This window comes from Pinus tabuliformis, chromosome 5_2 (assembly GCF_031772625.1).
Source record: "Pinus tabuliformis cultivar Carrire ecotype Pingquan chromosome 5_2, CPIR1, whole genome shotgun sequence".
Classification (NCBI taxonomy): Eukaryota; Viridiplantae; Streptophyta; class Pinopsida; order Pinales; family Pinaceae; genus Pinus; species Pinus tabuliformis.
The window spans coordinates 1,108,643,164-1,108,667,276 of NC_142306.1; the positions used below are offsets into that span (position 1 = coordinate 1,108,643,164).

The 24,113-nt window shown below is 40.8% G+C and overlaps 1 protein-coding gene across 3 annotated transcripts in view; it reads right to left on the reverse strand.

The window, feature by feature from the left end:
* LOC149163103 (cinnamoyl-CoA reductase 1-like) overlaps positions 1 to 24,113 on the reverse strand; it is a 244,089-nt gene that overhangs the window by 18,627 nt on the left and 201,349 nt on the right. Inside the window, exon 7 of one of the 3 annotated variants that reach the window (XM_089437535.1) lies at positions 13,786 to 13,898. The exons of 1 other annotated variant lie outside the window; for it this stretch is intronic. In XM_089437535.1, the coding sequence (XP_089293661.1) occupies positions 13,790 to 13,898 (109 nt within the window). In that variant the 3' untranslated portion in view covers positions 13,786 to 13,789. Of the gene's footprint in view, positions 1 to 6,059; positions 6,173 to 13,785; positions 13,899 to 24,113 lie in introns of those variants that run through there. One more of the 3 variants, XM_089437534.1, reaches the window with a different exon arrangement.

Sequence of the window (24,113 nt, forward strand, 5' to 3'; positions counted from 1 at the left end):
ATAAAAGAAGTTTTATCACAAACTCCCCCAACTGAACAACATCTCCACCTTGCAGATTTAGCCACTCTTCCAATTTATCAATATATAGACCAAAAAGAGTAGGGATAGAGGGCAACCTTGCTTGAATCCAATGTCACTTCTAAAGCTTTCTAAAATACCTGCTGAGATTCTAATTTTGACTTTCACTTCTTCATAAAGTCTATGGACAACGACTCTATAATGCACAGGAATTTCAAGTTCTTCCATTCTATGCCACAACTTATCCCTAGGGATTGTGTCAAATGCTTTTTTGAAGTCAACAAAGCAGCAAAATACTTCTTTGTCCTCCCAAACCTTTTCAACAATGTGTCTCAACGTGATACCATGATCCACTGTAGAATGCTTCAACCTGAAACCCACTTGTCCTTTTGCCCTATTTTCTTTCACTTCTGCCCACTTACTAATTTTGTCTTCTACCATGCCGCAGAAAAGATTTGCAAACAAAGTTGATCATAATTGTTCTATAGTTGGATGGATTATTAATGTCTCCACTTTTAAAAAGGGGTATTGCTAGGCTAGTTGTCCAGTCTCTTGGAAATCCTTGTTGAATGATGTTGTTGAATATTTCCATGATATGCGATGCAAGAGTGTTCATTCCCCATTTTAGATACTTTGCTTGAAGTTCAACCAAGTCCTTTTCCTTTCGTATTTTCAGCTTCTTAATTCCATTCTCCACCTCCTGTAACGTGAAGAGGTTTGAATTTGTGTTGATCCTAGGGGGGTGCTCCACCTCAGATTCTTTCTCATAGAGTTGCCTAGCATATTCAAACCATTGATTGGCTGTGATATTAGTTTCAATTTTCTTCTTCCTTGGTTGCAGTTCCTGCCAGAAAAGCTTTGGATTATTCTTGCTTAAATATATTAACTCTTCTCTCCTTGTTTGCATGAACTCATCTTTTTTCCTTTTCAGTATCTGCTTATATAACTTTACATTCATCTTCTCATTTCCCGTCTTTTTCAAGGTTCTCCTTGCCATTTTGCATTCCTCATCAAACCAAGCATTTACAAGAAAACAATTTGATTTTGATTTCCTATTTTTTGCTCTTTTGCACTTCTCAAGTGCACTTTGAATTATATTTGTTAACTCATGACTGTTGAAGCTTTTGAAACCAGTTTTCTCCTTCTGAATTAATCTCTCTAACATTGTCTTAAAGAACAATTTTCTTGTGTTAGAAGAATTCTGCCCCTTGATAGTGATTGTCGAGAGCATTGGGTTTTCCTCCTATGCTGCCTTTCTTCTAACCATGATAACCTTATATAAATTGGGTTATGGTCTGATTTTAAGTCCCAAATATGCTCTCCAATACTAACTTCGTCTATCTTTTCTATCAAGCTTTGTGAACACATCACATAGTCAACGACACTTGCCCCATTGTATGTGTTGCAAGTGAAGTTCCCATACCTTTTCCATCTATCTAGACCATTGCAAATAATTAAGTTGAAAGCCCCACATAGTGTAAGCAACTCCTCTCCAAAATGATTGCTAACTTTGTCATCTTCTGAACACCTCACCCATTGGGGATTCTCCTCTTTAGTGAGCCAAATAGGATTGTTATCCTCTTTGCAACAAAGAATGCTAGCTTGATTATTTGTTGTTCTAGCATTGAAATCTCCCACTAAAAGAACTTCTCTCTCCTGAGAGTACACGACAATATCTTGATTTAAAGCTGCATACTATTGATTTGTGGTAGCATCGGATGTGCTCTAGTCATGAAAATTGGTGGAGAGGTTAAAGCACATGAGATCTCCAAGACCCAAAAATGGTTTGGGGAAATTCCACCCGGTTAGAGAGATATTCAAATAATTAATATTTTTAATGGAGTTCCTAAGTCTAAACTTAAGAAAATTAAAATATTAATGGGTATTAATATAACACTGGGTGAGAATGTTCTAAATGACATGGATCAAGCCAAAACTAATCTTAGCCATTGATTAGAGACTTGTTCTCGGCTGTTGAAGACTCAACAGAAAAAGTATAATAGGAGGCTTGAAGGTCAGTTGGAGACACACCAAGATTGATCAGTTAGTTCGATTTTCTAGAGCGGGGTTTGCTAAGAAAATTCGAACAAGTGATCTGTTGTAGCGAGGGGCAGTGAGTACATAGCAGGGAGGCAAAGATAGTGACAAAGGGTTAGCGCAGTGACTGAAGAGCCTATGCAGAGGCAGCAGGAGCCACGCAGAGGCAGCTAGAGACTGCACAGAGGCTGAGGGGCCTGCGTGGGTGACATAGAAGGTCAGAGAGCTAACACAGAGAGGCAAAAGGTTGACGCATAGGGTTCTAGAGCTACGTTGAGGCTAGTAGGGCTAACGCAGAGCCTTGGAGAAGTGCCTCTGAGAAGAGGTATTATTGTCGTGTAAAAATCTCTGTTGGGTGAGCTAGTTTGACACCCTAGTTGTACTCAAGAAATCTGCATAATAATAAAACCCTCATAGTTGTTGCACCGATTTTCCCACATTGGGTATTTTCGTGGACAATTGTCCAAAAATAACGGTGTCCCTTGTATGTTTGTCTCAATATTTCAGTTGATGATCTGTATATGAGTTAAGGTTGCATATGTGTTTATTTTCAGTATTTATATTTATAAATAACTTGTTAATGTAATAAACAAGTAGGAGAATTTAAACCAGGGGATGCAGTAGGGATTTCTAATGTGTCAGACTTAGAAATTTCAACATGGTATCAGAGCGTTGCAGATCACAGGATGACTGAAGGCACTAGCAATATCGGAAATTTGCAGCAGTAGCAGCTGTCCCGAGAGACAGAGCTGCTCCTAAGTAGAAGGCAGCAGAGGAGTGACGCAGAGGGCCTCGGTCATCATTTCGAGCCAGAGAGAGGGCCAGCACAGAGGTAGAGAGAGGCAAAAAAGGCTCACGAAGAGCCACGTCATCCTACTTAGCCAGGTAGGCTTGACACAGTTGGCCAGAGGAGTGATTCAGCCTTTGCAGGGATTGCGCAGAGCTGGAAGGCTCAGTTTCTTCAGTTGCCGGGGCCTAGGGAGTTGTGGGCAGATTGTGGAGCTGGTGGGGCGCTGTTTCTGTCGGAGCAGAGCAGTACCTAACGGGATAGAACAAAGGTAGAGGGAGTTGCTGCTTTGATGAATTTCTAGCCAAGAAATCCAGATCCGAGTTGCAGTTGCAAAGAGGATTGGAGAGGAGAGGATTGATAGTTGGCGGGAAGATTTCCAGTGGGGAAATCATGACTTAGAGGGAGATTTCCAGGAGGGAAGTTAAATCTCAGAGGGAGTCCATAAGAGGAGCGGAGATGGAAATGGACAGACTGAGGGATCAAGACAGGTTGGACGGGGCTTCCAACTTTGTCATCTGGAAGGCCAGGATCCTATCAGTCCTGGATAGACATTGCATCAAGGGCTTCGCCTTGAGAACTGTGGCTATTCCAGTAGACCCAGCTGATAATGAGAAGTATGAGGATGCAATGGCGAAGGCAAAGTGTATAATCCTTGATGGGTTAAAGGATCATGTCGTACCACATATTGCCGAAAAGAACATGGCAAAGGAGATGTGGGATACTTTGACGACATTGTATTAGGGCACTTTTGTTCAGCGGAAGATCCTATTAGAGAATCAGCTACGATCGTATCAGATGCAGAAGGGGGAGCAGATAGATCTATACCTCAGATTGCAGAAGATTCGGGACCAACTTACTTCCATAGGAGCCACGCCGGATCAAGAGTTCATGGTGAGGACCGCCTTGAATGCAGTCTCCAAGGAGTGGGAGACATTTGTCCAAGGCATTTTGGGCAGAGCTACTCTTCCAGGATGGGAAGAGATGTGGGCAGCGCTTCGTCAAAAAGAGATCAGACGGTTGACCAAGGCGGGGAGTAGCAACAAAGGGGGTCGAATCAAGAAAGAGGAGGAAAAGTATGCAGCTCTGGCATCTGCGGGATAGCAAGGGAAGAGGAAGAAGAAAGACATCTCCAAGGTGAAGTGCTTCCATTGTGGGGAGTTGGGTCATTATGCAACCCAGTGTCCCAGGAAGAAGAATAAGGGAGAGGCTTCTGACTCCAAGGCAGCTCCGGATAAGGCAGAGAAAGAAATCGAGACTAATGACGATTGTACCATGAGTTCTCATGCACCTCTAGAGAAGAGGTGGGGTGACATCGAGCTATAGTCAGGAGGACTACAGAAGATGAAGGGCAAGATCCTTGAGGTGCCCAAACTCTTGGATCATATCTAACTACGGGAGCCCTAAATGATAGTAGCAGGATGAGAGATGTCGGTAGAAGCAATATGCGATGGAGCAATGAGACAGTGCTAGAGTGCACAGGTCTGTAGTAGCGCAGTGGGGATTATAGCAGTACGAGAGGCACAAAGGAGTTTGGAGCAGTGCGAGAGGCATAATGGAGGTTGCAGTAGTGTGAGAGGAACAAAAGTGTTTGCAGCAGCGCAGAGGCAACAGAGGGAGCACAGGATAGCAGCAGAGGTAGCTTCAGCATCAGGGGGCTTCCATCCTGACAAAGATGTCAGAATTTGGGTAGATTAGTTACTTACTTCTCAGTAACTGAGTTGCAGATGCAACACTTAGCAGTGGCAGTACTACGGGCAGCATGGGCAACATTTGAGAGAAAGTTGCAGTGCAGGTGCAGTTGATGAGCCCCAAAAATGATAATTATTTGGGCTCATTCAACCTCTTAATTCGACTTAATCCACCATTCTCATTAGTTTATTGCATGTTTTTTATTATATTTATGCTAATAGAGTGAATTGAGTTAGTCATTTTTTGTTAGCCAGTAGTTAGTCATTTTGTATTCATTTTGTAGTTCGATTTTTAGGCAGTAGCTTAGCTTTGCTTTCAGCACATTTTCAAGTTCTCCTTGTGGACAGTTTTTGGAATGTAACATTTCTTTTGATCAATAAAGAAGAATCCAACTTTGCACCAGCTCTAAATCTCTCTTAGGAGGCTGTAGCTCTTGGGGTTGGGCCCATCTCAAGCGCCCAGTACCTCCTTTGTTTACTTTCATGTGTCTTTGCTGCATTCTTAGAATACAATCTGCTATTTAGATTTAAATCTTGTTTTGTTATTTAGGTTGTTTTTGATGAGTAAAATAGCTTTTCATGCTCAGATTTAGTTGATAGGTTGTTAACAGAAAAAGCTTCAAGAAAAGGGCCATCAAACATCTGTGGTTTCACCTCTCCCTCAGTGGGATCAGGAGCTGTGACTAGGATGACTTTGCTGCCCACAAAAACACTGATTTTGCTTTGCCATGCAATCACTAGTGTTTGATTTTCATGTGTAGAAGTTGGTTACAAGTTCAGACTTTCGTTTTCTTAGTTGCATGAGTTAAAATACATGGTTTCATTGCAGGTCACACTTCTGTTCATTCTCTTTACTGGCAGCTAGCATATTAGGTCAACGTAACTAGGTCTTTGAATTTACAAGTCTTTGTTGGTTCAAATTGGAAAAACGACTTGCAGAGCACCTGTACCACTCCTTCATCTGCTTATTCTCCATCAGCACCATCCACTCCACCCTCTACTTAGAATCCTTACCTCACGTTTGCCACATTTGCTCACATAACCCTAGTTTTTGTACATCATTGTTTCAGCCTTCTTTGAGCCAACTTAGCTATCTACACCTTCTCACCACTCCATCCACCAGTCCCTGGGCCACTTCAGACCCCTATCCTACCTCCATATCCATTCATGCATCTTCCCTCACTCACCCATCCTCCAAAATCCAATTTTTAAACATCCTATAGAAATTTCTGAACATCCTGTAGAAATTCCTGAAACATCCTATAGAACCCCTGCAGACTTCCTGTAGAAGCTCACGAATGAGGTTTCTTGATAGCCAAACTCTGTGAAACTCTCTGGAAGGGTGTTAGGGACCCCTTAGGCCCTCTCTGAACCTTCCCGACCTCTTCCAAGCATTTCCTCTCACCAATCCACCTCTGCACAGTCAAAAACAGTTAAATTGTATGCATGATAATTGTGACAACTTATTCAAAAATACAAAAAGATGTTTTCTTCAGATAGTGATAACTTAGACACATGCATTTTACCTTCCTAGAAGTCAATGGCATCTCTTTCAATAGCTTGCATCCTCTTTTTCGCATCAGTAGGGCTAGCTAGTAAAATTAGGGTTTGCATTTCCTTTCCGCTTTCCAGTTTCTTTCTGCAAGTAAATTAGCCCCTTTGAGTTAGCTTTCATTCATCAGTTAAAAAGTGTTATGCTCTTAACCTGCAAAGTGATACCCAAACATAGAATTTGCGAAGAAAAGATACCGAGAACACAAAATATGCGAAGAAAATATACCCAGAGCACAGAATAGCAATGATTTTATTATCCAGAGAGAAATGTTCACAGGCCTCTTCGAGGGGGCAACCTCCAATAGAGCAGAGCTCGATTACAAAACAAGACACAATACTCCTCGTAGGGAGTCTCTATCCTTTATATATGACTCATACATGCAATACCACGAGCCAATATCATGGATTTTATTAATACCATCTATCTAATACTACCGCCCATTTACCATCTAACTAATACTACCGCCCATTTGCAACTAACTGTGGTCCCGTCATTAATTGCGGGTTAACCACTTACAATTATTAATATGGGCTTTATTGACTCTTGACTATGACGTGATCCCATGACATAAATAAGGGGGTTAGGGTGGGACCCTAACAAAAAGCTTCTTTTAAGAGCTCATAGAAGTTGGCTTAAGCTCCTAGCGGACTTGTGCCAGCTGACTAAGTGATAGTTGCGGCAAGAGCTAGTACTTGTGCATACAGCACCGTCGCTTCCAAGTTTGTTACGAACTACCGGGTTGATAAAATTAAAGAAGGAGTCTCAGGAGTTGCAGCATTATTGCTGCAATACTGGGGCTCACCATCTTTTTGGCGCCGTTGCCAGGGAAGCGTCAGAGTATTGGTGATTGCTGCTTTTCTTCTATTTTCTACCACAACCTTCTGCTAAGTAGTTTATTTCATTTCCATTATGCAATTTCCTTTCTGCAACAGTAGATTAGCATTTCTCGCTTTCATAGATTAGCATTTCAATTCCGCAATTTCATTTCTGCAAGCATAGATTAGCATTTCAATTCTGCAAGCGTAGCCTAGCATTTCATTCTTGCAATTTCACTTGAGAAAAATAGATCAGTCCTTTCCTGCTTTCATTTCAATTCCGCATTTTCATTTCAGCAAGATAGTTAGTTGCAGTGCAATCTATTTTAGTTTTGCAGGTACAAGCAGAAAAAACAAAATCAACCAAAAATATTTCCTTTCATTCCTTGTAGGAGTAGAGATAATTCAGAAAAATGATTGCACACCACCCCCACTGCTTCACACAGCCAACATTCTCTCTTCTTCGATGGCTGTAATTAAAGAAGCCTTAGGTGGACAGCAAGACACATTTGAAGAACCTCAAGGGAAGAAGAAGAAGAAAACATTCCTCTAGAGCAAATGGCTACAAGCAGAAATGTTGGGAGCAGTATCTTATCCAAAAATGAATTTGCAAATCAGATCGAAGATTTCAAGAGTGATATGAAGCAGTTTCTTGCCATGCATTTGGATACCTTGCGGATCCAAAAGAAGCAAGAGGAAGCCAAGAGGGCTTTGGTCATCTTTTGTCCTAGGTGCACTAGAAAGCACCCTAGGAACGAATGTCCAATGCACTCCCTAGAAGTGTGTTTCGTCTGTGAAGGATACCATCCTATGAATCAGTGCCCTTCTTTGCCCAGAATCAAAGCTGCATATCAGAGAGCCAAAGGAGCCACTGAATCCCTCTATTATATGAACCAAAGGAGGTTGCATGGACCTAGATCTTACCAGCAGTAACTGCAAGGGACACCCGAGACCTATTATGACCCCTATCAAGCCACTTTCATGCCTTCTTGGGGTCCCCCTACTCATCCTTCCTGGTTCACACCTCCTCCTTGTTCCTTCACAGATCCATATTATGCCCAACCAGCTGCTCATTCGTTTCACTCTTATGCTCAGCCACAGTCTCAGTGGAATGCACCTCATCAGGGGTGGAGGCTTCAATACAACACTCCTCCCGCTTCTTTTCCTGCACCACCTGCTCATCCACAACCATTGCCTCCTGCTCCACCAAGGCAACCCCAAATGCCTGCCCAACCACAACCCCATCCACATCCATCTCAAATATACACCCCCACTCAACTACCCATACCACCATTTCCAAACCCGCACATTGGAATAGCTCAACCTAATTGCAAAGCTGAGGCACAACATGTCCAAATGACTCCTCTTGAGCTTAATGATCTTCACCATAGCTTAGGAAAAGCATTGCAAAAAAGAGATTATCTTGAAAGCATTGAAGGACCACATCCGGCAAAAGAAGATTCAAAAGAGGAGATCAAAGAACCATGGGCTGCACTTGATGAAGAGAAGAGATCAAAATCAAAGATCGAGGGAGTTCCCTCATGGTTACCATCAAATCTTCCATGTATTCAAGAGAAAGATCAACAAAAAGAGGAAGATGAGAAAGTCATGATAGACGGTGTAATGAAGAATCATCCAGATCAGCAAAAGGACCAAGGATATCAGAGCTATATTGAGATATGGTTTCAGAAGGTCACTAAGTTGCAGCGGTACTATCTTCCTTAACTATGTTTGATCCCTTCAAAGTCAGATCATTTTGTCTCTGAAATCTGGATAGCTGTCAAAGCAAGCATTTCGAGCCTTCACATCATCTTGTCTCTAATCTCGATGTGCACATGGCTCCATTGGAAGTATTCTTATACTTGAAAATGATTTTGTTTTTCAAGTAGGGTAGGGTAGAAAAAAAAGAAAAATAAAAAAAATAAAAAAATGAAAATAAGAGAAAAATAAAAATCTAAGGTGAAAACCTCCTCGGAGGCACCTTAGATTAGCTCATTGATTGAAAACCTCCATGAGGCGGTCAATGGGTTGGGAAAAAAGAGAAAAGAGAATAAGATCTCTGGGTGAAAACCTCCCTTGGAGGCGCCCAGGGCAGGCAATTAGGGTGAAAACCTCCATGAAACGCCCTAGTTTTTCAAAACAAGGAGAAAAAGAAAAAAAAGAAAAATAAACCTAAATTGCACTGAATAATTGCAGGTTGCAGCAAGGACGTTTCATGTCAGGAGGATCACTCAAAACAGGGTCAAAGGAATTTTTGTGCCTTCTACAGGAAGTTCTGTATTTCTACAGGAAACATCCTGTAGAACCTTCAAGCGAGCCAGATTCGATTTTGGAAAGGAATCTAAATCTTGGAATCTATTGGTTATGCCTGCAAGCATCCATTTTTCCATTCCTCACCCTTTTCCATCATTTTTTCCACCTCTTTGTGCTTCTTTTATGAAAACTGTGTTTTCTACAGGAAGTTCTGTGTCTTCTACAGGAAGCTTACAAAAAGGCCAAATTGATCTCCGAAGAGGACCCGAAGGCTGGGAATATCTCCATGAGGCCTGAACACATCCATTTTTCCATCCCTCACCCTTTTCCATCATTTTTTCCATGTCATTGTGCTTCTTTCCTCAAAACTGTGTTTTCTATAGGAAGTTCCTGTAGAAATTACAAGAAGTTAAAAATGGATTGAAAAAAAGTAGTTTGGTGAACATGGTAGCTTCCTCAAGGATTCATAAGTCCTCCTGCAATTTTCAAACTCCTCCTCCATCATCTCCATGCCTGCATCATAGCCCAAGCTCATTCTTTTTCACCATGCAAAAACTTGCAGAATGCTTTGAAGAAAAAATACATAGAACATAATTTGTTTTTGCCCTAACTTGAAAACCATGCATCCATTTGAAAAACCGTTTTATGGGGAATTGTACAGGGGTGATGGCAACATGCCTGAGCAATTTCAGCCAATTCTGGTGCACGGTTTCCAAGAAATAAGCCTCCATCTCCATCAGCCATTTTTGCATTTTCTCTATATCCGTGCATCCGTTTCAAAACCTGTTTCATGGGGAGATGCACATGGGTGATAGTAACCTACCCAAGCAGTTTCAGCTGATTCCGATGCACGGTTTCCGAGAAATTGATCTCCGAAATCTTCAGCCATTTTCCATTTTTCTCGAAATATGTGCATTCATTGATCTCAATTTTGCTATGGGAGGTGCATCATGATGATAGGAACATGCTCAGCAGGTTTCAGATCGATCCAATCTATCGTTCGGGAGCAATGGCAAAAACAAGTTTCGGTCTTGAGAAAATTCAGCAGTAGTAGCTTGAGGGTGCAGATCTGAACGTGGAAACGAACTCCTGCAGCTTAGATCCGGCTAAAGGGTACCTGCACAAGCAAAATAACCACACATCAGACAGCAAAGAGCTTATAGCACAAAGGATCCATCATGCAACCACCGAAACAGATGCATGCAACAACAAAAAGCACCTCACAACAACCATTTGACTTCAGGTACGTGACTAAAACTCATTCCTCTGATTGCATGAATGTAATTCGGAAACAGCATGAGAAATGAGATGGTTGGGATTAAAAAAATCGGTGGCCAGCTAACTGGCCACCCTCATCCAGTTCAACAGCGCTCGGTGGGTGAATAAGACACGTGCGCTCAGCCATCTCAGGAGGAAATCGGAAAACAGGTAGTGATGACCAGTTAAACCTCAGCGTGATTGATGGACGAGATTACAGGCAGAGAACAAACAGTTAAGCACTACAGGGGACCAACAGTCTGCATGGGGCCAACGTGCAGTTGGCCAGCTCACCCTCCATCAACGGAAATCTCCATAAAACAACCGATCGAACTCTCACCGCTGTTGTTTCCAGTTTATCATCGTCCTTGCAGCTGTAACTTCACTCCCCCACCACAAATCATGCCACAATTAAATGATGCTCGGCTGACTCTCACCACCCGCTGATTAATTTGCACTTGCAACATTCTTAGCTGAAGGATGCGTCCTCCGCTCCCACAATCGGTTAACCTATCGTCCTCCACTGAGTTTTTCGGCCTGTTCAAAATTCTCCCGCATACCAAGATCGTTTAGAGGTGCTAAGACATCCTACAGAAGCCGGCCATCATTCTACAGAAAGACGTTCTACAGGAAAGTACAACAAAGCCTTCCAGAGTAGAGAAGCCCAAGTTTTTCTTCATCCAGTTTGGAGCTTGAAGAGAGGTAGGCTGGAAAACACCATTCCCATGCATGATATTTCGAAAGGTGGTGAATTAAACTGTTTTGAATAAGAATGTATGAAACAAGTCTGCCTGTGAATCCAGAATAGTAGTTTTCCTGTGTGTTACACGGAATGTTTCAGTTGGTTCTGCGTCAAATTCTCTTCCACAGTTCCTGTTAAGAAATTCCTCTGCTAGAAACGATAAACCACTGTGAGGGTTAACCTATGCATGAAGAATGTGAATTTTATGTGATTGTATGCATGCTGAGGATGAAGCTCTGCACTCTGTCTGTGGGAGCCTGATTCCCTTTTGACAGTCGGGTTTGGGCAGCAAAAGCATTATAACCAGGGAATTGGTGCAAAGTTGAAATACAAACACCTGAGAAATCCTGTCCTGAGGATCAAAAGAGGAAAGCATAAAACAACAGTCCCTTTCTGCTCGGAGCATTGAAACAGGGCACTCTCACCAAACCAGACCAACCAGCTTACATCCTTTTTGGAGCAAGGTCAGCCTTCAGATTAGGAAATATATTACCTATGAGGGGCGATTCAATATTGTATATGGTTATCGCTTCCATTTGTTAACTGAGCTCAGGCATAAGATGGATTTAACCACAGCACAAGTCAAAGAGAAGGCACCCCCAGCCAAGCAAGCCAAATCAGGGAAAACTGCTTCTACAGGAAGCCAGAAAACGGCCACTACAGGACTTTCTACAGGAAGTTTGGGGAAAGGGCAGCAGAAGGAGAAATTGGCCGAGATTTTAGCTAGGGAGGCAGCAGTTGTGCTGGCCACCCTAAGCACATCCCCCAAGCAGAAGGAGAAGTGAAAGAGGGAGCCTTCCATGTATTTGAAGGAGAGAAGGAGCACACGGATCAAAGTAGGCAGACCCAAACCACAAACAAGGGAGAAAATTGTCATTAAGGACACAAAAGCTAAACAAAAGGAGGAGCCTCCTTCAAGGATGTCCATCACCTATGAATGAGGAAGCCAAAAACCTTCTCTTGGAGAGAGAGAATTCAGATAATGGACTCAAAGACAGTTCTACAGGATGCTGAGACAGTTCTACAGGAAGTTGAGAATTCTCTAGGAAAAGAAGCACAGGCAGTGGGAAGAAGCAAAGAGAAAAGCATGGTTTCATGATCGAGAAGAGGACATCACTTCAGAAATTTGGCATGACAGGGAGGCCACCAGGGCCATCAAAGATGAGCAGATAGATTAGTTGCTCAGAGGATGAGCAACACTTTCAGTAGGGGGTGATGATGAGCCCCAAAAATGGATAATTATTTGGGCTCATTCAACCTCCTAATTCGACTTAATCCACCATTCTCATTAGTTTATTGCATGTTTTTGATTATATTTATGCTAATAGAGTGAATTGAGTTAGTCATTTTTTGTTAGCCAGTAGTTAGTCATTTTGTAGTCATTTTTTAGTTCGATTTTTAGGTAGTAGATTAGCTTTGTTTTCAGCACATTTTCAAGTTCTCCTTGTGGACAGTTTTTGGAATGTAACATTTCTTTTGATCAATAAAGATGAATCCAACTTTGCACCAGCTCTAAATCTCTCTTAGGAGGCTGTAGCTCTTGCGGTTGGGCCCATCTCAAATGCCCAGTACCTCCTTTGTTTACTTTCATGTGTCTTTGCTGCATTCTTAGAATACAATCTACTATTTAGATTTAAATCATGTTTTGTTATTTAGGTTGTTTTTGATGAGTAAAATAGCTTTTCATGCTCAGATTTAGTTGATAGGTTGTTAACAGAAAAAGCTTCAAGAAAAGGGCCATCAAACATCTGTGGTTTCACCTCTCCCTCAGTGGGATCAAGAGTTGTGACTAGGATGACTTTGCTGCCCACAAAAACAAATTTTGCTTTGCCATGCAATCACTAGTGTTTGATTTTCATGTGTAGAAGTTGGTTACAAGTTCAGAGTTTCGTTTTCTTAGTTGCATGAGTTAAAATACATGGTTTCATTGCAGGTCACACTTCTGTTCATTCTCTTTACTGGCAGCTAGCATATTAGGTCAACGTAACTAGATCTTTGAATTTACAAGTCTTTGTTGGCTCAAATTGGAAAAACGACTTGCAGAGCACCTGTACCACTCCTTCATCTGCTTATTCTCCATCAGCACCATCCACTCCACCCTCTACTTAGAATCCTTACCTCACGTTTGCCACATTTGCTCACATAACCCTAGTTTTTGTACATCATTGTTTCAGCGTTCTTTGAGCCAACTTAGCTATCTACACCTTCTCACCACTCCATCCACCAGTCCCTGGGCCACTTCAGACCCCTATCCTACCTCCATATCCATTCATGCATCTTCCCTCACTCACCCATCCTCCAAAATCCAATTTTTAAACATCCTATAGAAATTTCTGAACATCCTGTAGAAATTCCTGAAACATCCTGTAGAACCCCTGTAGACTTCCTGTAGAAGCTCACGAATGAGGTTTCTTGATAGCCAAACTCTGTGAAACTCTCTGGAAGGGTGTTAGGGACCCTTTAGGCCCTCTCTGAACCTTCCCGACCTCTTCCAAGCATTTCCTCTCGCCAATCCACCTCTACACAGTCAAAAACAGTTAAATTGTATGCATGATAATTGTGACAACTTATTCAAAAATACAAAAAGATGTTTTCTTTAGATAGTGATAACTTAGACACATGCATTTTACCTTCCTAGAAGTCAATGGCATCTCTTTCAGTAGCTTGCATCCTCTTTTTCGCATCAGTAGGGCTAGCTAGTAAAATTAGGGTTTGCATTTCCTTTCCGCTTTCCAGTTTATTTCTGCAAGTAAATTAGCCCCTTTGAGTTAGCTTTCATTCATCAGTTAAAAAGCTTCTTCTAAGAGCTCATAGAAGTTGGCTTAATCTCCTAGCAAACTTGTGCCAGCTGACCAAGTGACAGTTGCGGCAAGAGCTAGTACTTGTGCATACAGCACCGTCGCTTCCAAGTTTGTTACGAACTACCGGGTTGATAAAATTAAAGAAGGAGTCTCAGGAGTTGCAGCATTATTGCTGCAATACTGGGGCTCACCAGCAGTGTTGGGAAGAAGGACCAGCAACAACATGGATGCAGAGAGAGTTGCAGTGCAGATGTAGTGTTGGGAGGAAGGACCAGCAGCAACACGGATGCAGAGAGAGCTGCAGTACAAATGTAGTAGTGGCAGTGGTAGAGCCATGGGCGGCAGTACAGGAAGCAATAGTGCAGTGGATGTAGGGCAGCAGGCCCAACATCATCACAGGTACCGGTGCGAAAGGACCAGTGTGATGTTCAGTGTTGGAACATTACTAGAGCACATTCCTCGCTAAGAGGGAGTGTTGATTTGTGGTAGCATAGGATGTGCTCTAACCATGAAAATTGGTGGAGAGGCTAAAGGACATGAGATCTCCAAGACCTAGAAATAGTTTGGGGAAATTCCACCCCGTTAGAGAGATATTAAAATAATTAATATTTTTAATGGTGTTCCTAAGTCTAAGCTTAGGAAAATTAAAATATTAATGGGTATTAATATAAAACTGGGTGAGAATGTTCTAAATGACATGGATCAAGCCAAATCTAATATTAGCCATTGATTAGAGACTTAATCTCGACCGATGAAGACTCAACAGAAAAAATATAAGAGGAGGCTTGAGGGTCAATTGGAGACACACCAAGATTGATCAGTCAGTTCGATTTTCTGGAGGGGGGTTTGCTGAGAAAATTCAAACAAGTGATCTGTTGTAGCGAGGGGCAGTGAGTACATAGCAGAGAGAAAGAGATAGTTCCAAAGGGTCAACGCAGTGACTGAAGAGGCTACGCAGAGGCAGCTAGAGGCTACGTAGAGGCTGAGGGGCTTGCGTGGGTGACGCAAAAGGCCAGAGAGATGACGTAGAGAGGCAGAAGGCTGACGTGGAGGGTTCTAGAGCTATGTTGAGGCTAGCAGGGCTGACGCAGAGCCTTGGAGAAGCGCTGGAAGGATTTTCGTGGGGCATACTTGCTGAATATCTATCTTCGAGAAGAGATATTACTGCCATGCAAAAATCTCTATTGGGTGAGCAAGTTTGGCACCCTAGTTGTACTCAAGAAATCTGCATAATAATAAAACCCTCAAAACTGTTCCCGCATTGGGTTTTTCCGGGGACGATTTTCCAAAAATAACGGTGTCCCTTGTGTGTTTGTCTCAGTATTTTAGTTGATGATCTGTATATGAGTTAAGGTTGCATCTGTGTTTATTTTCAGTATTTATATTTATAAATAACTTGTTAATGTAATAAACAAGTAGGAGAATTTAAACCAGGGGATCCAGTAGGGATTTTTAACGTGTCAGACTTAGAAATTTCAACACATATGGATCCTTGCTGTCAAGCCCCTTATTTTTGTAAGTTTGTTAGACTTGACGGGAAAATAACATGCTGCAATTCTTATGTGATTCTCATTCTCTGATATTTTCAACCATAAATATTGTTTATTGGCATCTTCTTTAATTAACTGAATGTGACGACCTTCTTTTTCTTTCACTAAAACTAGTATTCCCCCATATCCTTTGCCATTTTCTGCTACCTTGTTCCAAACTGCCAACTTCAAATAACCGTCAAACACAGGAGTTTTGCAACCATCATGCTCATGAGTTTCCGTGAGACAAATTATGTCTCTACCTTCTGCAATAGGCCCTAACCCAGGTCCCCTCCAAGGATAACCTCTACAATTCCAACAAACTAAACTTAGGTAGACCTGGGTAGGATTTGACTGCTACGTAGTTGGGCAGTTAAATGCACATAATGTGGCCAATGAAAAATGATTTCAGTGCACGTAGTTGTTAATCAAGCATTTGTGCGTTTCTGGAGAAAATTATGCAATTTATAACCAACATCAAACAATAAAATAAATGTTGTTTATTTTTGTTGCGAGAAAATGTTAATTACCACAATATTATAAGAAAGAATATACGCATTTCAATCTTATGTAAAGAAAGAAAGAAAGAAATTATTTTAACGTCCACGAGGCTAAAGATAACCTATGGGACAAATTGCTTCTTCATCTACTTGATGTATTCGACCCTTTTCTGTGAAGCTTCACAATAAATGCTCCTAGCTTCTCAACAAACCCCTCGCTAAATAGATTATCCCAAGAGCTAGCTGCCAGCATATCTATATAATTTTCCCTGTTGTCTTTGAAGGCCTCACATTCTAAAATGAAATGTTTTTTTGTTTCGACTTTTTCAGAAGAACAAAAAATGCATACTCTTTCCTCCCACACTTCTTTTGACCTTTTCCAGCGCCCTGTTTCGCAACGGAGTTGATGAGAATTAGTCCTTAACTGAGCAATAAGAATTTTGCCTCTCCAAGAGATATTGGCCTCTATGTATGCTTTTGGTTGATGATTATGAGTCGGATTAAACACTTCAATATAGTACTTTTCTTTCTTCCTAGCTCCTTATCCCAAGTACGCTTGTGGAACTTTTCCATAACAAAAACTTTTATCTCTTTTCTGTTTATGGGACACACGTTCAAGCAAATACCCCATTTACTAAACCATTTGTTATTTTGCTGCATCGAAGTTTTTTTTGTTTTTTGCACAATCTGTCATTAAAAACAACCTTAGGCCATCTACCCTTTTTCATTTTCCCATTTTTTTAAATACCTTATGACTCGCACCATAACAATTGCTTCAATAGGAACAACCCCTGTTTCACTTAACAAGATAGCATAAGGAACCGCACTTTTAATCTTGAATTTGTTTGTAATCAAACGCTTCTGAATTTTCTCAATTTGTCTCCACTGCATGTCGGATGTACTGCTGGCCCATAGTTCACAACCATAGAGAATCACCGGAATCACTGTTGGGTCCCTATAATACTAGTGATTACCCCATTACTATTGTAGTTATACTCCTTATTTATATTGTTGTGCCCCTATTACCCCCATGTTGTTATTTCTGTGCCCCATAGAATCCCTCTATTGTTATTTTTGTGGCTTTATATTATTATTGTTAGGTCGGCTGGATTATATTGTGACTCCTTAGACTCCTATATATAGAAATGAGGTTTTGTCATTTATATCATCCAAGAATTGTTCATTTATGTAATGTAAAGGAGGTTTCCCCCTTGAAGAGGCTGAATTCTAAGGCGTGGATCTCTCTTTTCTATCTTTTTGTGAGCTGGTTTCATAACATTTGGTATCAGAGCTTTGGATTCTAGGGTTTCGTTGCTCCAAACAGGTCATCGTGGCATTTTTGCTATAACTTTTTTTTCTGTGACGTTTCAGAAGTCGCAAAAAAAACCCATTTGAGAAGAAATCGCGCTGAACCTTGGGTCCAAATTTCAAAGCTTTTCGCGTGATATTTGCGGAGATATGATCTGAGGAAGTTGGTCTTTTTGCAGACTCCTGAATTACATTCAAAACAGGTGACCTGGGGAAAATTGTCATAACTTTCTCTTTGGGGATCGGATTGAAATTTCGTAAGAAGGTACTGCAAGAGGACGGACTGTAGTTTCTTGTATGCGTGTTTCAAATTCAAAGGTTGAAACAGTGACTTGTGACACGTCGTACAAGTTCACTCTACTGAACTAGTCTAAAAGCAAGTCACTGTGGGAGATTTCACATAACTCTTCCTTGGAGAATCCAATTTGGGTCAGACTTGTGGCATTGGAAAGAGGACACAGAAGGCTACTACAGGTCACAATTTCAGAACTGGATGATCCAAAATGACAGAGATACATCAGATTCAATATCAGGCTTCTATAAAGTGAAAAAAAGGTGTGTAGTTTTTTTTAAATTTTTGTGTGAGCTTGGTTTAACGGAATTCAAAGGGCATAGTAAAACATTATTATCGGTAACTGATGCCCCGAGGAAAGAAAATGCAAATACCTAGTAAGGAACCTGAAAGCTCTAGCATGACTCATGAAGAAGAGGAAGAAATGCTACATGATATATAAAAATTACAAAAACAAGTGCAACAAATGTCACGCTCACAAAAGCTAACAGAAGCTAAGATAAGTGGCGTGGAATCTAAGATAAATGGCATGGAAGCTAAGATGGACAATTTGAAGATAGATTTGAAGACAGATTTGAAGAAAGACATGGCAAATTTGAAGACAGACATGGCAGATTTGAAGACGGATTTGACAAATTTTCTACAAGAGATATTTACTAATGGTGAAAAGGTTGTAAAGGAAACTCATAATGTGAACAAAAGTAATGTTAATCATGATTCCATAGATTCTAATGTTGGATCGAAGACCCACCATATTCCAAAAATCGATATGAGGAAGTTTGATGGCAAGGATCCCACCACATGGATATTACAGATGGAGCAGTTCTTCGATCTCAATAATGTGCAAAACACACAAAAGGTACATATGGCAACTGTATATTTGGAACCTAAGTTGCACGAAACGGGGAAACGGAAACGAGTTTCGGAAACGGGAAGCGAAACGAAACGCGACCTCCCCAAATTTTGGAAACGGGGAAACGCGAATATATATAATAATATATATATATATATATATATTAAAAATATTTAAAAATTATTAATATATATATGTGCAATCATAAAGCATTAATGATACATTTACTTAAACATTTTAACATTAAGATTAAATTTACATCACATTTACTCATGAGTCATCACATAATGAAAATAAAAATATAGGAACTGGAAAATCCAAAATCAGCCTTTATTTATATTAGTATATGAGGCTGCAAGTACAATAAAGACTATAAGGCTGCAAGAACTATAGAGACAAGTCACAAAAGACTAATCCTCATCATAACAATCCTCATCAAAAATAGAAGCAGCAGAATGCTCAACAGTGGATGGTGGTGCTGAAGAAGATGATGCACCAATTCCACTTCCAGAATCGTCCTCAATATTCAGGGCAGCAAGAGAGAGATCCAAATCAGGATTTTCTACATCCACATCCCATTCTTTAGAAGGACCACTGTTGTATTCTAGACCCCTACGAGATGCAAGGCGAAGGTTGGAGTGCACATAAACAAGATCCTCTGCTTTCTGTGAGCCCAACCTATTGCGCTTCACAGAATGAATAAAACCATAAGTGCTCCAATTCCTTTCTGCTGATGAAGAGCTTGCCACTTGTGAAAGAATACGAATGGCAAGGCTTTGCAAATGTACACCATTTGCTCCATGACAAATCCACCACCTAACTGGATTCATGGTGCTTCTCTCCTCCAAAGCTGATATATCTGCATAATCATCTATTCCTGCAGCAAAACTGGCAAATTCCTCCTTTACCTCCCTATGTAGATGAGAAGGAAACATTCTCATAAGTGCTTTTTTCACCCCAGTAGCCACCTCTCTATCCTTATGGGGTGCCTTCCTCTTCCCATTGCTTTTAGCAATAAGCTCCTCATCATAAAATTTGGGGTTCAAAGCATGTGCTAAAGTGTGCAATGGTGTATTGAAATTGTTCCACCTGTCAACAATGATTTTCTTGATCAAACCAGCAAAATGATCATCAACAAACAGAAGTTGTGGAGACTCCTGCGAAATGATTTCCATCGTTTTTTCAACCATGGAATCCATGCCATCATATACCTCTCCCAAGAAAGGTTGGTCAGTGTCAGCACTCCGGAGAAGCTCAAATGCAGGGGTTGTGAACTTTAGCAAGAAATCTACCTTGCTCCACCAATCCTCATGAAGGCACAATCTACGCACCATAGATCCCCGCTCTGAATCTGCTTGTCTCCACTCAATCCAAAGTTGACTCACCACCATAGAAACTAATGCATGCTTAACCTCAACAAGGCGGCGCAACATCACGAAGTTTGAGGCATATCTTGTCTCAGCAACTTTTAACAACTCCAATTTGGAGTACTCTCGAAATATGCCCTGAGACTGGTGGTGGTTGGTGATGAATTTGATAATCTCCCTTGCTTCCCCTGTGACTTCCTTTATCCAGGAAACTTTGTTGTCGATCTCCTCTAAGATCAGATTCAGATTATGGACAATGCATGGTGTCCAAAAGATGTGGTCATACCTCCCCTCAATAATTAAACCTGCAGCTTTGCAAACTGGTGCATTATCCGTGATAACTTGCACCACCCTGTTAGGCCCTATTTGTTCAATAGCTTTTATAATAACATCAGCAATGAACTGTGCATCTTTCACCTCTCCTGAGCAGTCTTCTGCCTTGATAAACATTGCTCCTTTGGGGGAAGTGGCAATGATATTTATCAATGGTCTGCGCCTCATATCTGTCCAACCATCTGAGACTATGGTAACCCCAGAGCTACTCCAGGAAGAACGAATTGGAGCTAAAATGTCCTCCACAAGTTCCTTCTCATTTTTGAGAAGCTGGGTTCTGACTTTCTCATAGTTGGGCCCCTTGTACCCTTGAGGAGCTTTGTTAACTGCCCTTATCATATCTTGCCAGTAAGGAGAGCGAACAACATTGAATGGGATACCACATGCATAAATGCACCTGGCCACTCTGGAATCAGCTTCTTCTCTTGCTTGCACATTCACCAATCTAGCAATTCTGCTATCCTGAACTAAATGGGATGCCCCTGAGCCTCTGGTATGTTTGGGTGCTGGTTGTTCATGTTCTTGAGTGTGACCAGCTCTCCTCTTTCTTGCTTCAGCTACAATCCTTGGCTCAATGTTAGATGGAGCTTGAGTAAGGTCATCATGCCTTCTCTTAGTACCATCCGCCTCATCTTGCTCTCTTTGATATGCCCTCCTTACCAACGGATCTGATGTTTTTGTGCAACCCACAATCCCCTGTCCTCCTCCATGCAATAGATGCGCCTTCACTCTTGGGTAGGAGCCCTTGTACGTATTATTGCAAAGAGTGCATCGCCATTCCCATGAGCCACCACCTCCACATTTTTTAAGCTTCGTCACATGCCTCCAAAGAGGATAATATTCAGCCCTTGGGTTGGCCCTAGGGTTTGAAGTTGCAGCTGCACTTTGGCTTGAAGCCATTGCTGCAAAAATAAATTAAAAAAACAAATCTGTAAATAATAAAAACGTTTTTCATATTTTTGGCTGTATAAACCCTAGAAAAATTAAAGAAATAGTAAGAAAAAAACTAAGAAATGAATGTGGCTTACCCAAATTAATTTTCTGTGGCTGAATCTACCCTAAAATGCCAGAAAAGAGGAGAAATATGGCTGTAGCTGAGCCAAATCTGCTGCAAAAATAAATTTAAAAAACAAATCTATAAATAAAAAACGTTTTTCATATTTTTAGCTGCATAAACCCTAGAAAAATTGAAGAAATAGTAAGAAAAAACTAACAAAATGAATGTGGCTTACCCAAATTAATTTTCTGTGGTTGAAACTACCCGGAAATGCCAGAAAAGAGAAGAGAAATATGGCTGTAGCTGAGCCAAATCTGCTGCTACAGAAATCTCCTGCTGAAATCTCCTTCTCTTGCTGCTGAAATCTCTTTCTCCCGCTGCTGAAATCTACTTTGCTCACTGCTCAAAACACCCTAGCTGAAACAACTGCCAATCTCCAAGAGAAACTCCTTGCTGAATAGTGTGATGAGAGAATGAGAGACACTGCTCTTTTATAACTTTAGAAATGGTTTCTAGAACAACTTAGAAACCCTAAAAAAAATTAAAAACTAATTAGAAAAAAAAAAATTTAAAAAACAAGTGATTTTTTGGGGGAAACGGGGCCCGTACGGCCTGGAAACGCGTTTCCGGCCGTACGGTCACGTTTCCATTTCGGGAAACGTGGCCGTACGGCCGGAAACGCGTTTCCAGGCCATACGGTACGCCGAAATGAGTTTCGTTTCGTTTCCCCACCTGAAACGCCCTCTACCCCTGCGTTTCCTACAACTTAGTTTGGAACCAAATCAGTTTGTATGGTATCAATGGCTTTGCTCTCGTAAAAAATTTATCACTTGGGCAATTTTTACGGAAGAATTGATAGCACATTATGAAGATACAAAAAGCAACACTTTTTTTAGCCAATTGATAAGTCTCAAACAAAAGGGTTCAATAATGGAGCACATTGAAGAGTTCCAAAAATTGAACATAAGGGTAAAAGATGTTCCAGAGGAGCATAGGATTGATGTGTTCATAGGGTCTTTAAAGGATAATATCCAACATGATGTTCGCCTTTGGGAATCTGATTCATTAGAGAAGGCATTCAGGTTAGCAAGAAAAATGGAAAGCAAAATTATGGCAACCAGGAAGCATACCACTCACAACTATAAAGACGGAAGTGTTGTTGCCCCTAGTCTTCCACAACCTATAAGGTTGACACCACAACAATTGGAAGAAAAAAGAGCAAAAGGGCTTTGTTACAGTTGTGATAGCAAATACACTAAAGGTCATAAGTGTGCTGAGAATAAATTATTCTACATAGATTTTGAAGAGGAAGAAGAAAAGGAGCAAGAAAGGTCAAAAGAAGAAGATATACTCTAGGAACAAAGCCTAGATGAAGAACAAATAAATCCGACCATATCTTGTCATGCATTGGCAGGAATTACCACTCCTCAAACCATCAAGATAGAAGGACAAATCAAGAAGAAAAAGGTAATAGTGTTGATCTAGATAACCGGATTCGTCCTATAGGCCCCACGAATCCCGAATCCATCGTGTCCGACACAATTCTCTCGAGATTCGTGTCCAAAAACCATGACACGTCGTGTCCTATTTTGACACATCGAATTCGACTGCGTGTCACGATTTTGGCAGCATGTCCTATTTTCCAGGACTCATTAGGCGGCAAAAGTGACCTGCACGGGTATGAAAAGGCCGCATTTGGTCATTACAACCACGCATATTTTCATTTAGCAAGCGTTTTGGCAGCTTAATGATCAAGTCTAGGCCCTAGTATTGATATGCTATTCATGGTAATGTTAAATTCTTAAAGTAAAAGTGACATTCTCCTTAATCTTCATTTTCATCCTTTTACTTAAATTTTTAACATTACCATGAAATGACTCAGGATGTTTGAGAGTGGTTCCAGCCTCATTGGATTTCATATGGAGAAAATAGAATTTTAGATTTCATTCAAAATCCAGCAGACTTATCAATTTTTCAGGATTTTAGGATTGGGGGATTGCAATGTTTCCATTGAATTTTGTCATGTATTAGGGTATGGAACTCGTATTTAATCAAGAGCACCAATCCCTCTATGTACCTTGATGTTAGTGACATTGGTTGTCGAACTCCTGTATCATGACCCTCCCAAAAATGTACGCATCACTCAAACAAAATCTTGACTTGACATGTTATGCTTGTTCTATCTTATGTTAATGCTTAAAGGGTGATATTAATGACAAAGATCCTGATTTTCCAACAAGGCTAAAAAATTAGACATTTCTCGTGGTGGCAAGAGGGCCAAGCATAAGAAATAGATAATAGATTGACATGTATTTGAATTTTGTATGTACTATGCATGCTAATAGCTATAGATAAAGATCTATATTTGAAATCAATAAATTTGTATCATTAATTAAAATTTGTGTAAGAAATATCTAATTTTTAATATATATATATATATAATAATATATAACGAATCCTACGTGTCCTGTTCTAGGGGGTCAACCGAGAACATATCTTCGGATCCAAGAGAGAAATATTGACCTGAGTCTAACGGCCTTTTGCATTGCTATTCAGAAGAATAGCAGTGCAAATAAAATATCGAAAGAACTTGCTCTTCAGAGGAATGTTCGGGGAAAGGTACGCAATGACAATGAAATAAGGGAAGATAAAAAAATAATGGTCTTCCAACCATATCGTTTATCAAGCATAGTGGATGACCCGAATCCTACGAATCCCGAATCCCCGTGTCAGGTGACTTAGGTGTTGATTGATTCAGGAAGCACCCACAATTTTATTCATTGTAGGGTTGCAAAAGAATTGAATTGCTTCCTATATCCAGCACCAGAGTGTCAAGTGATGATTGCAAATGGAGGAACAATAAATTGCTCTGGAAGGTGCCATAATATCAAGCTATCCATGGGAGAATATGTATTGACTAGCCCAATGCTTTCCATTCCAATGGGAGGTGCTGATGTTGTACTAGGAGTCCAATGGCT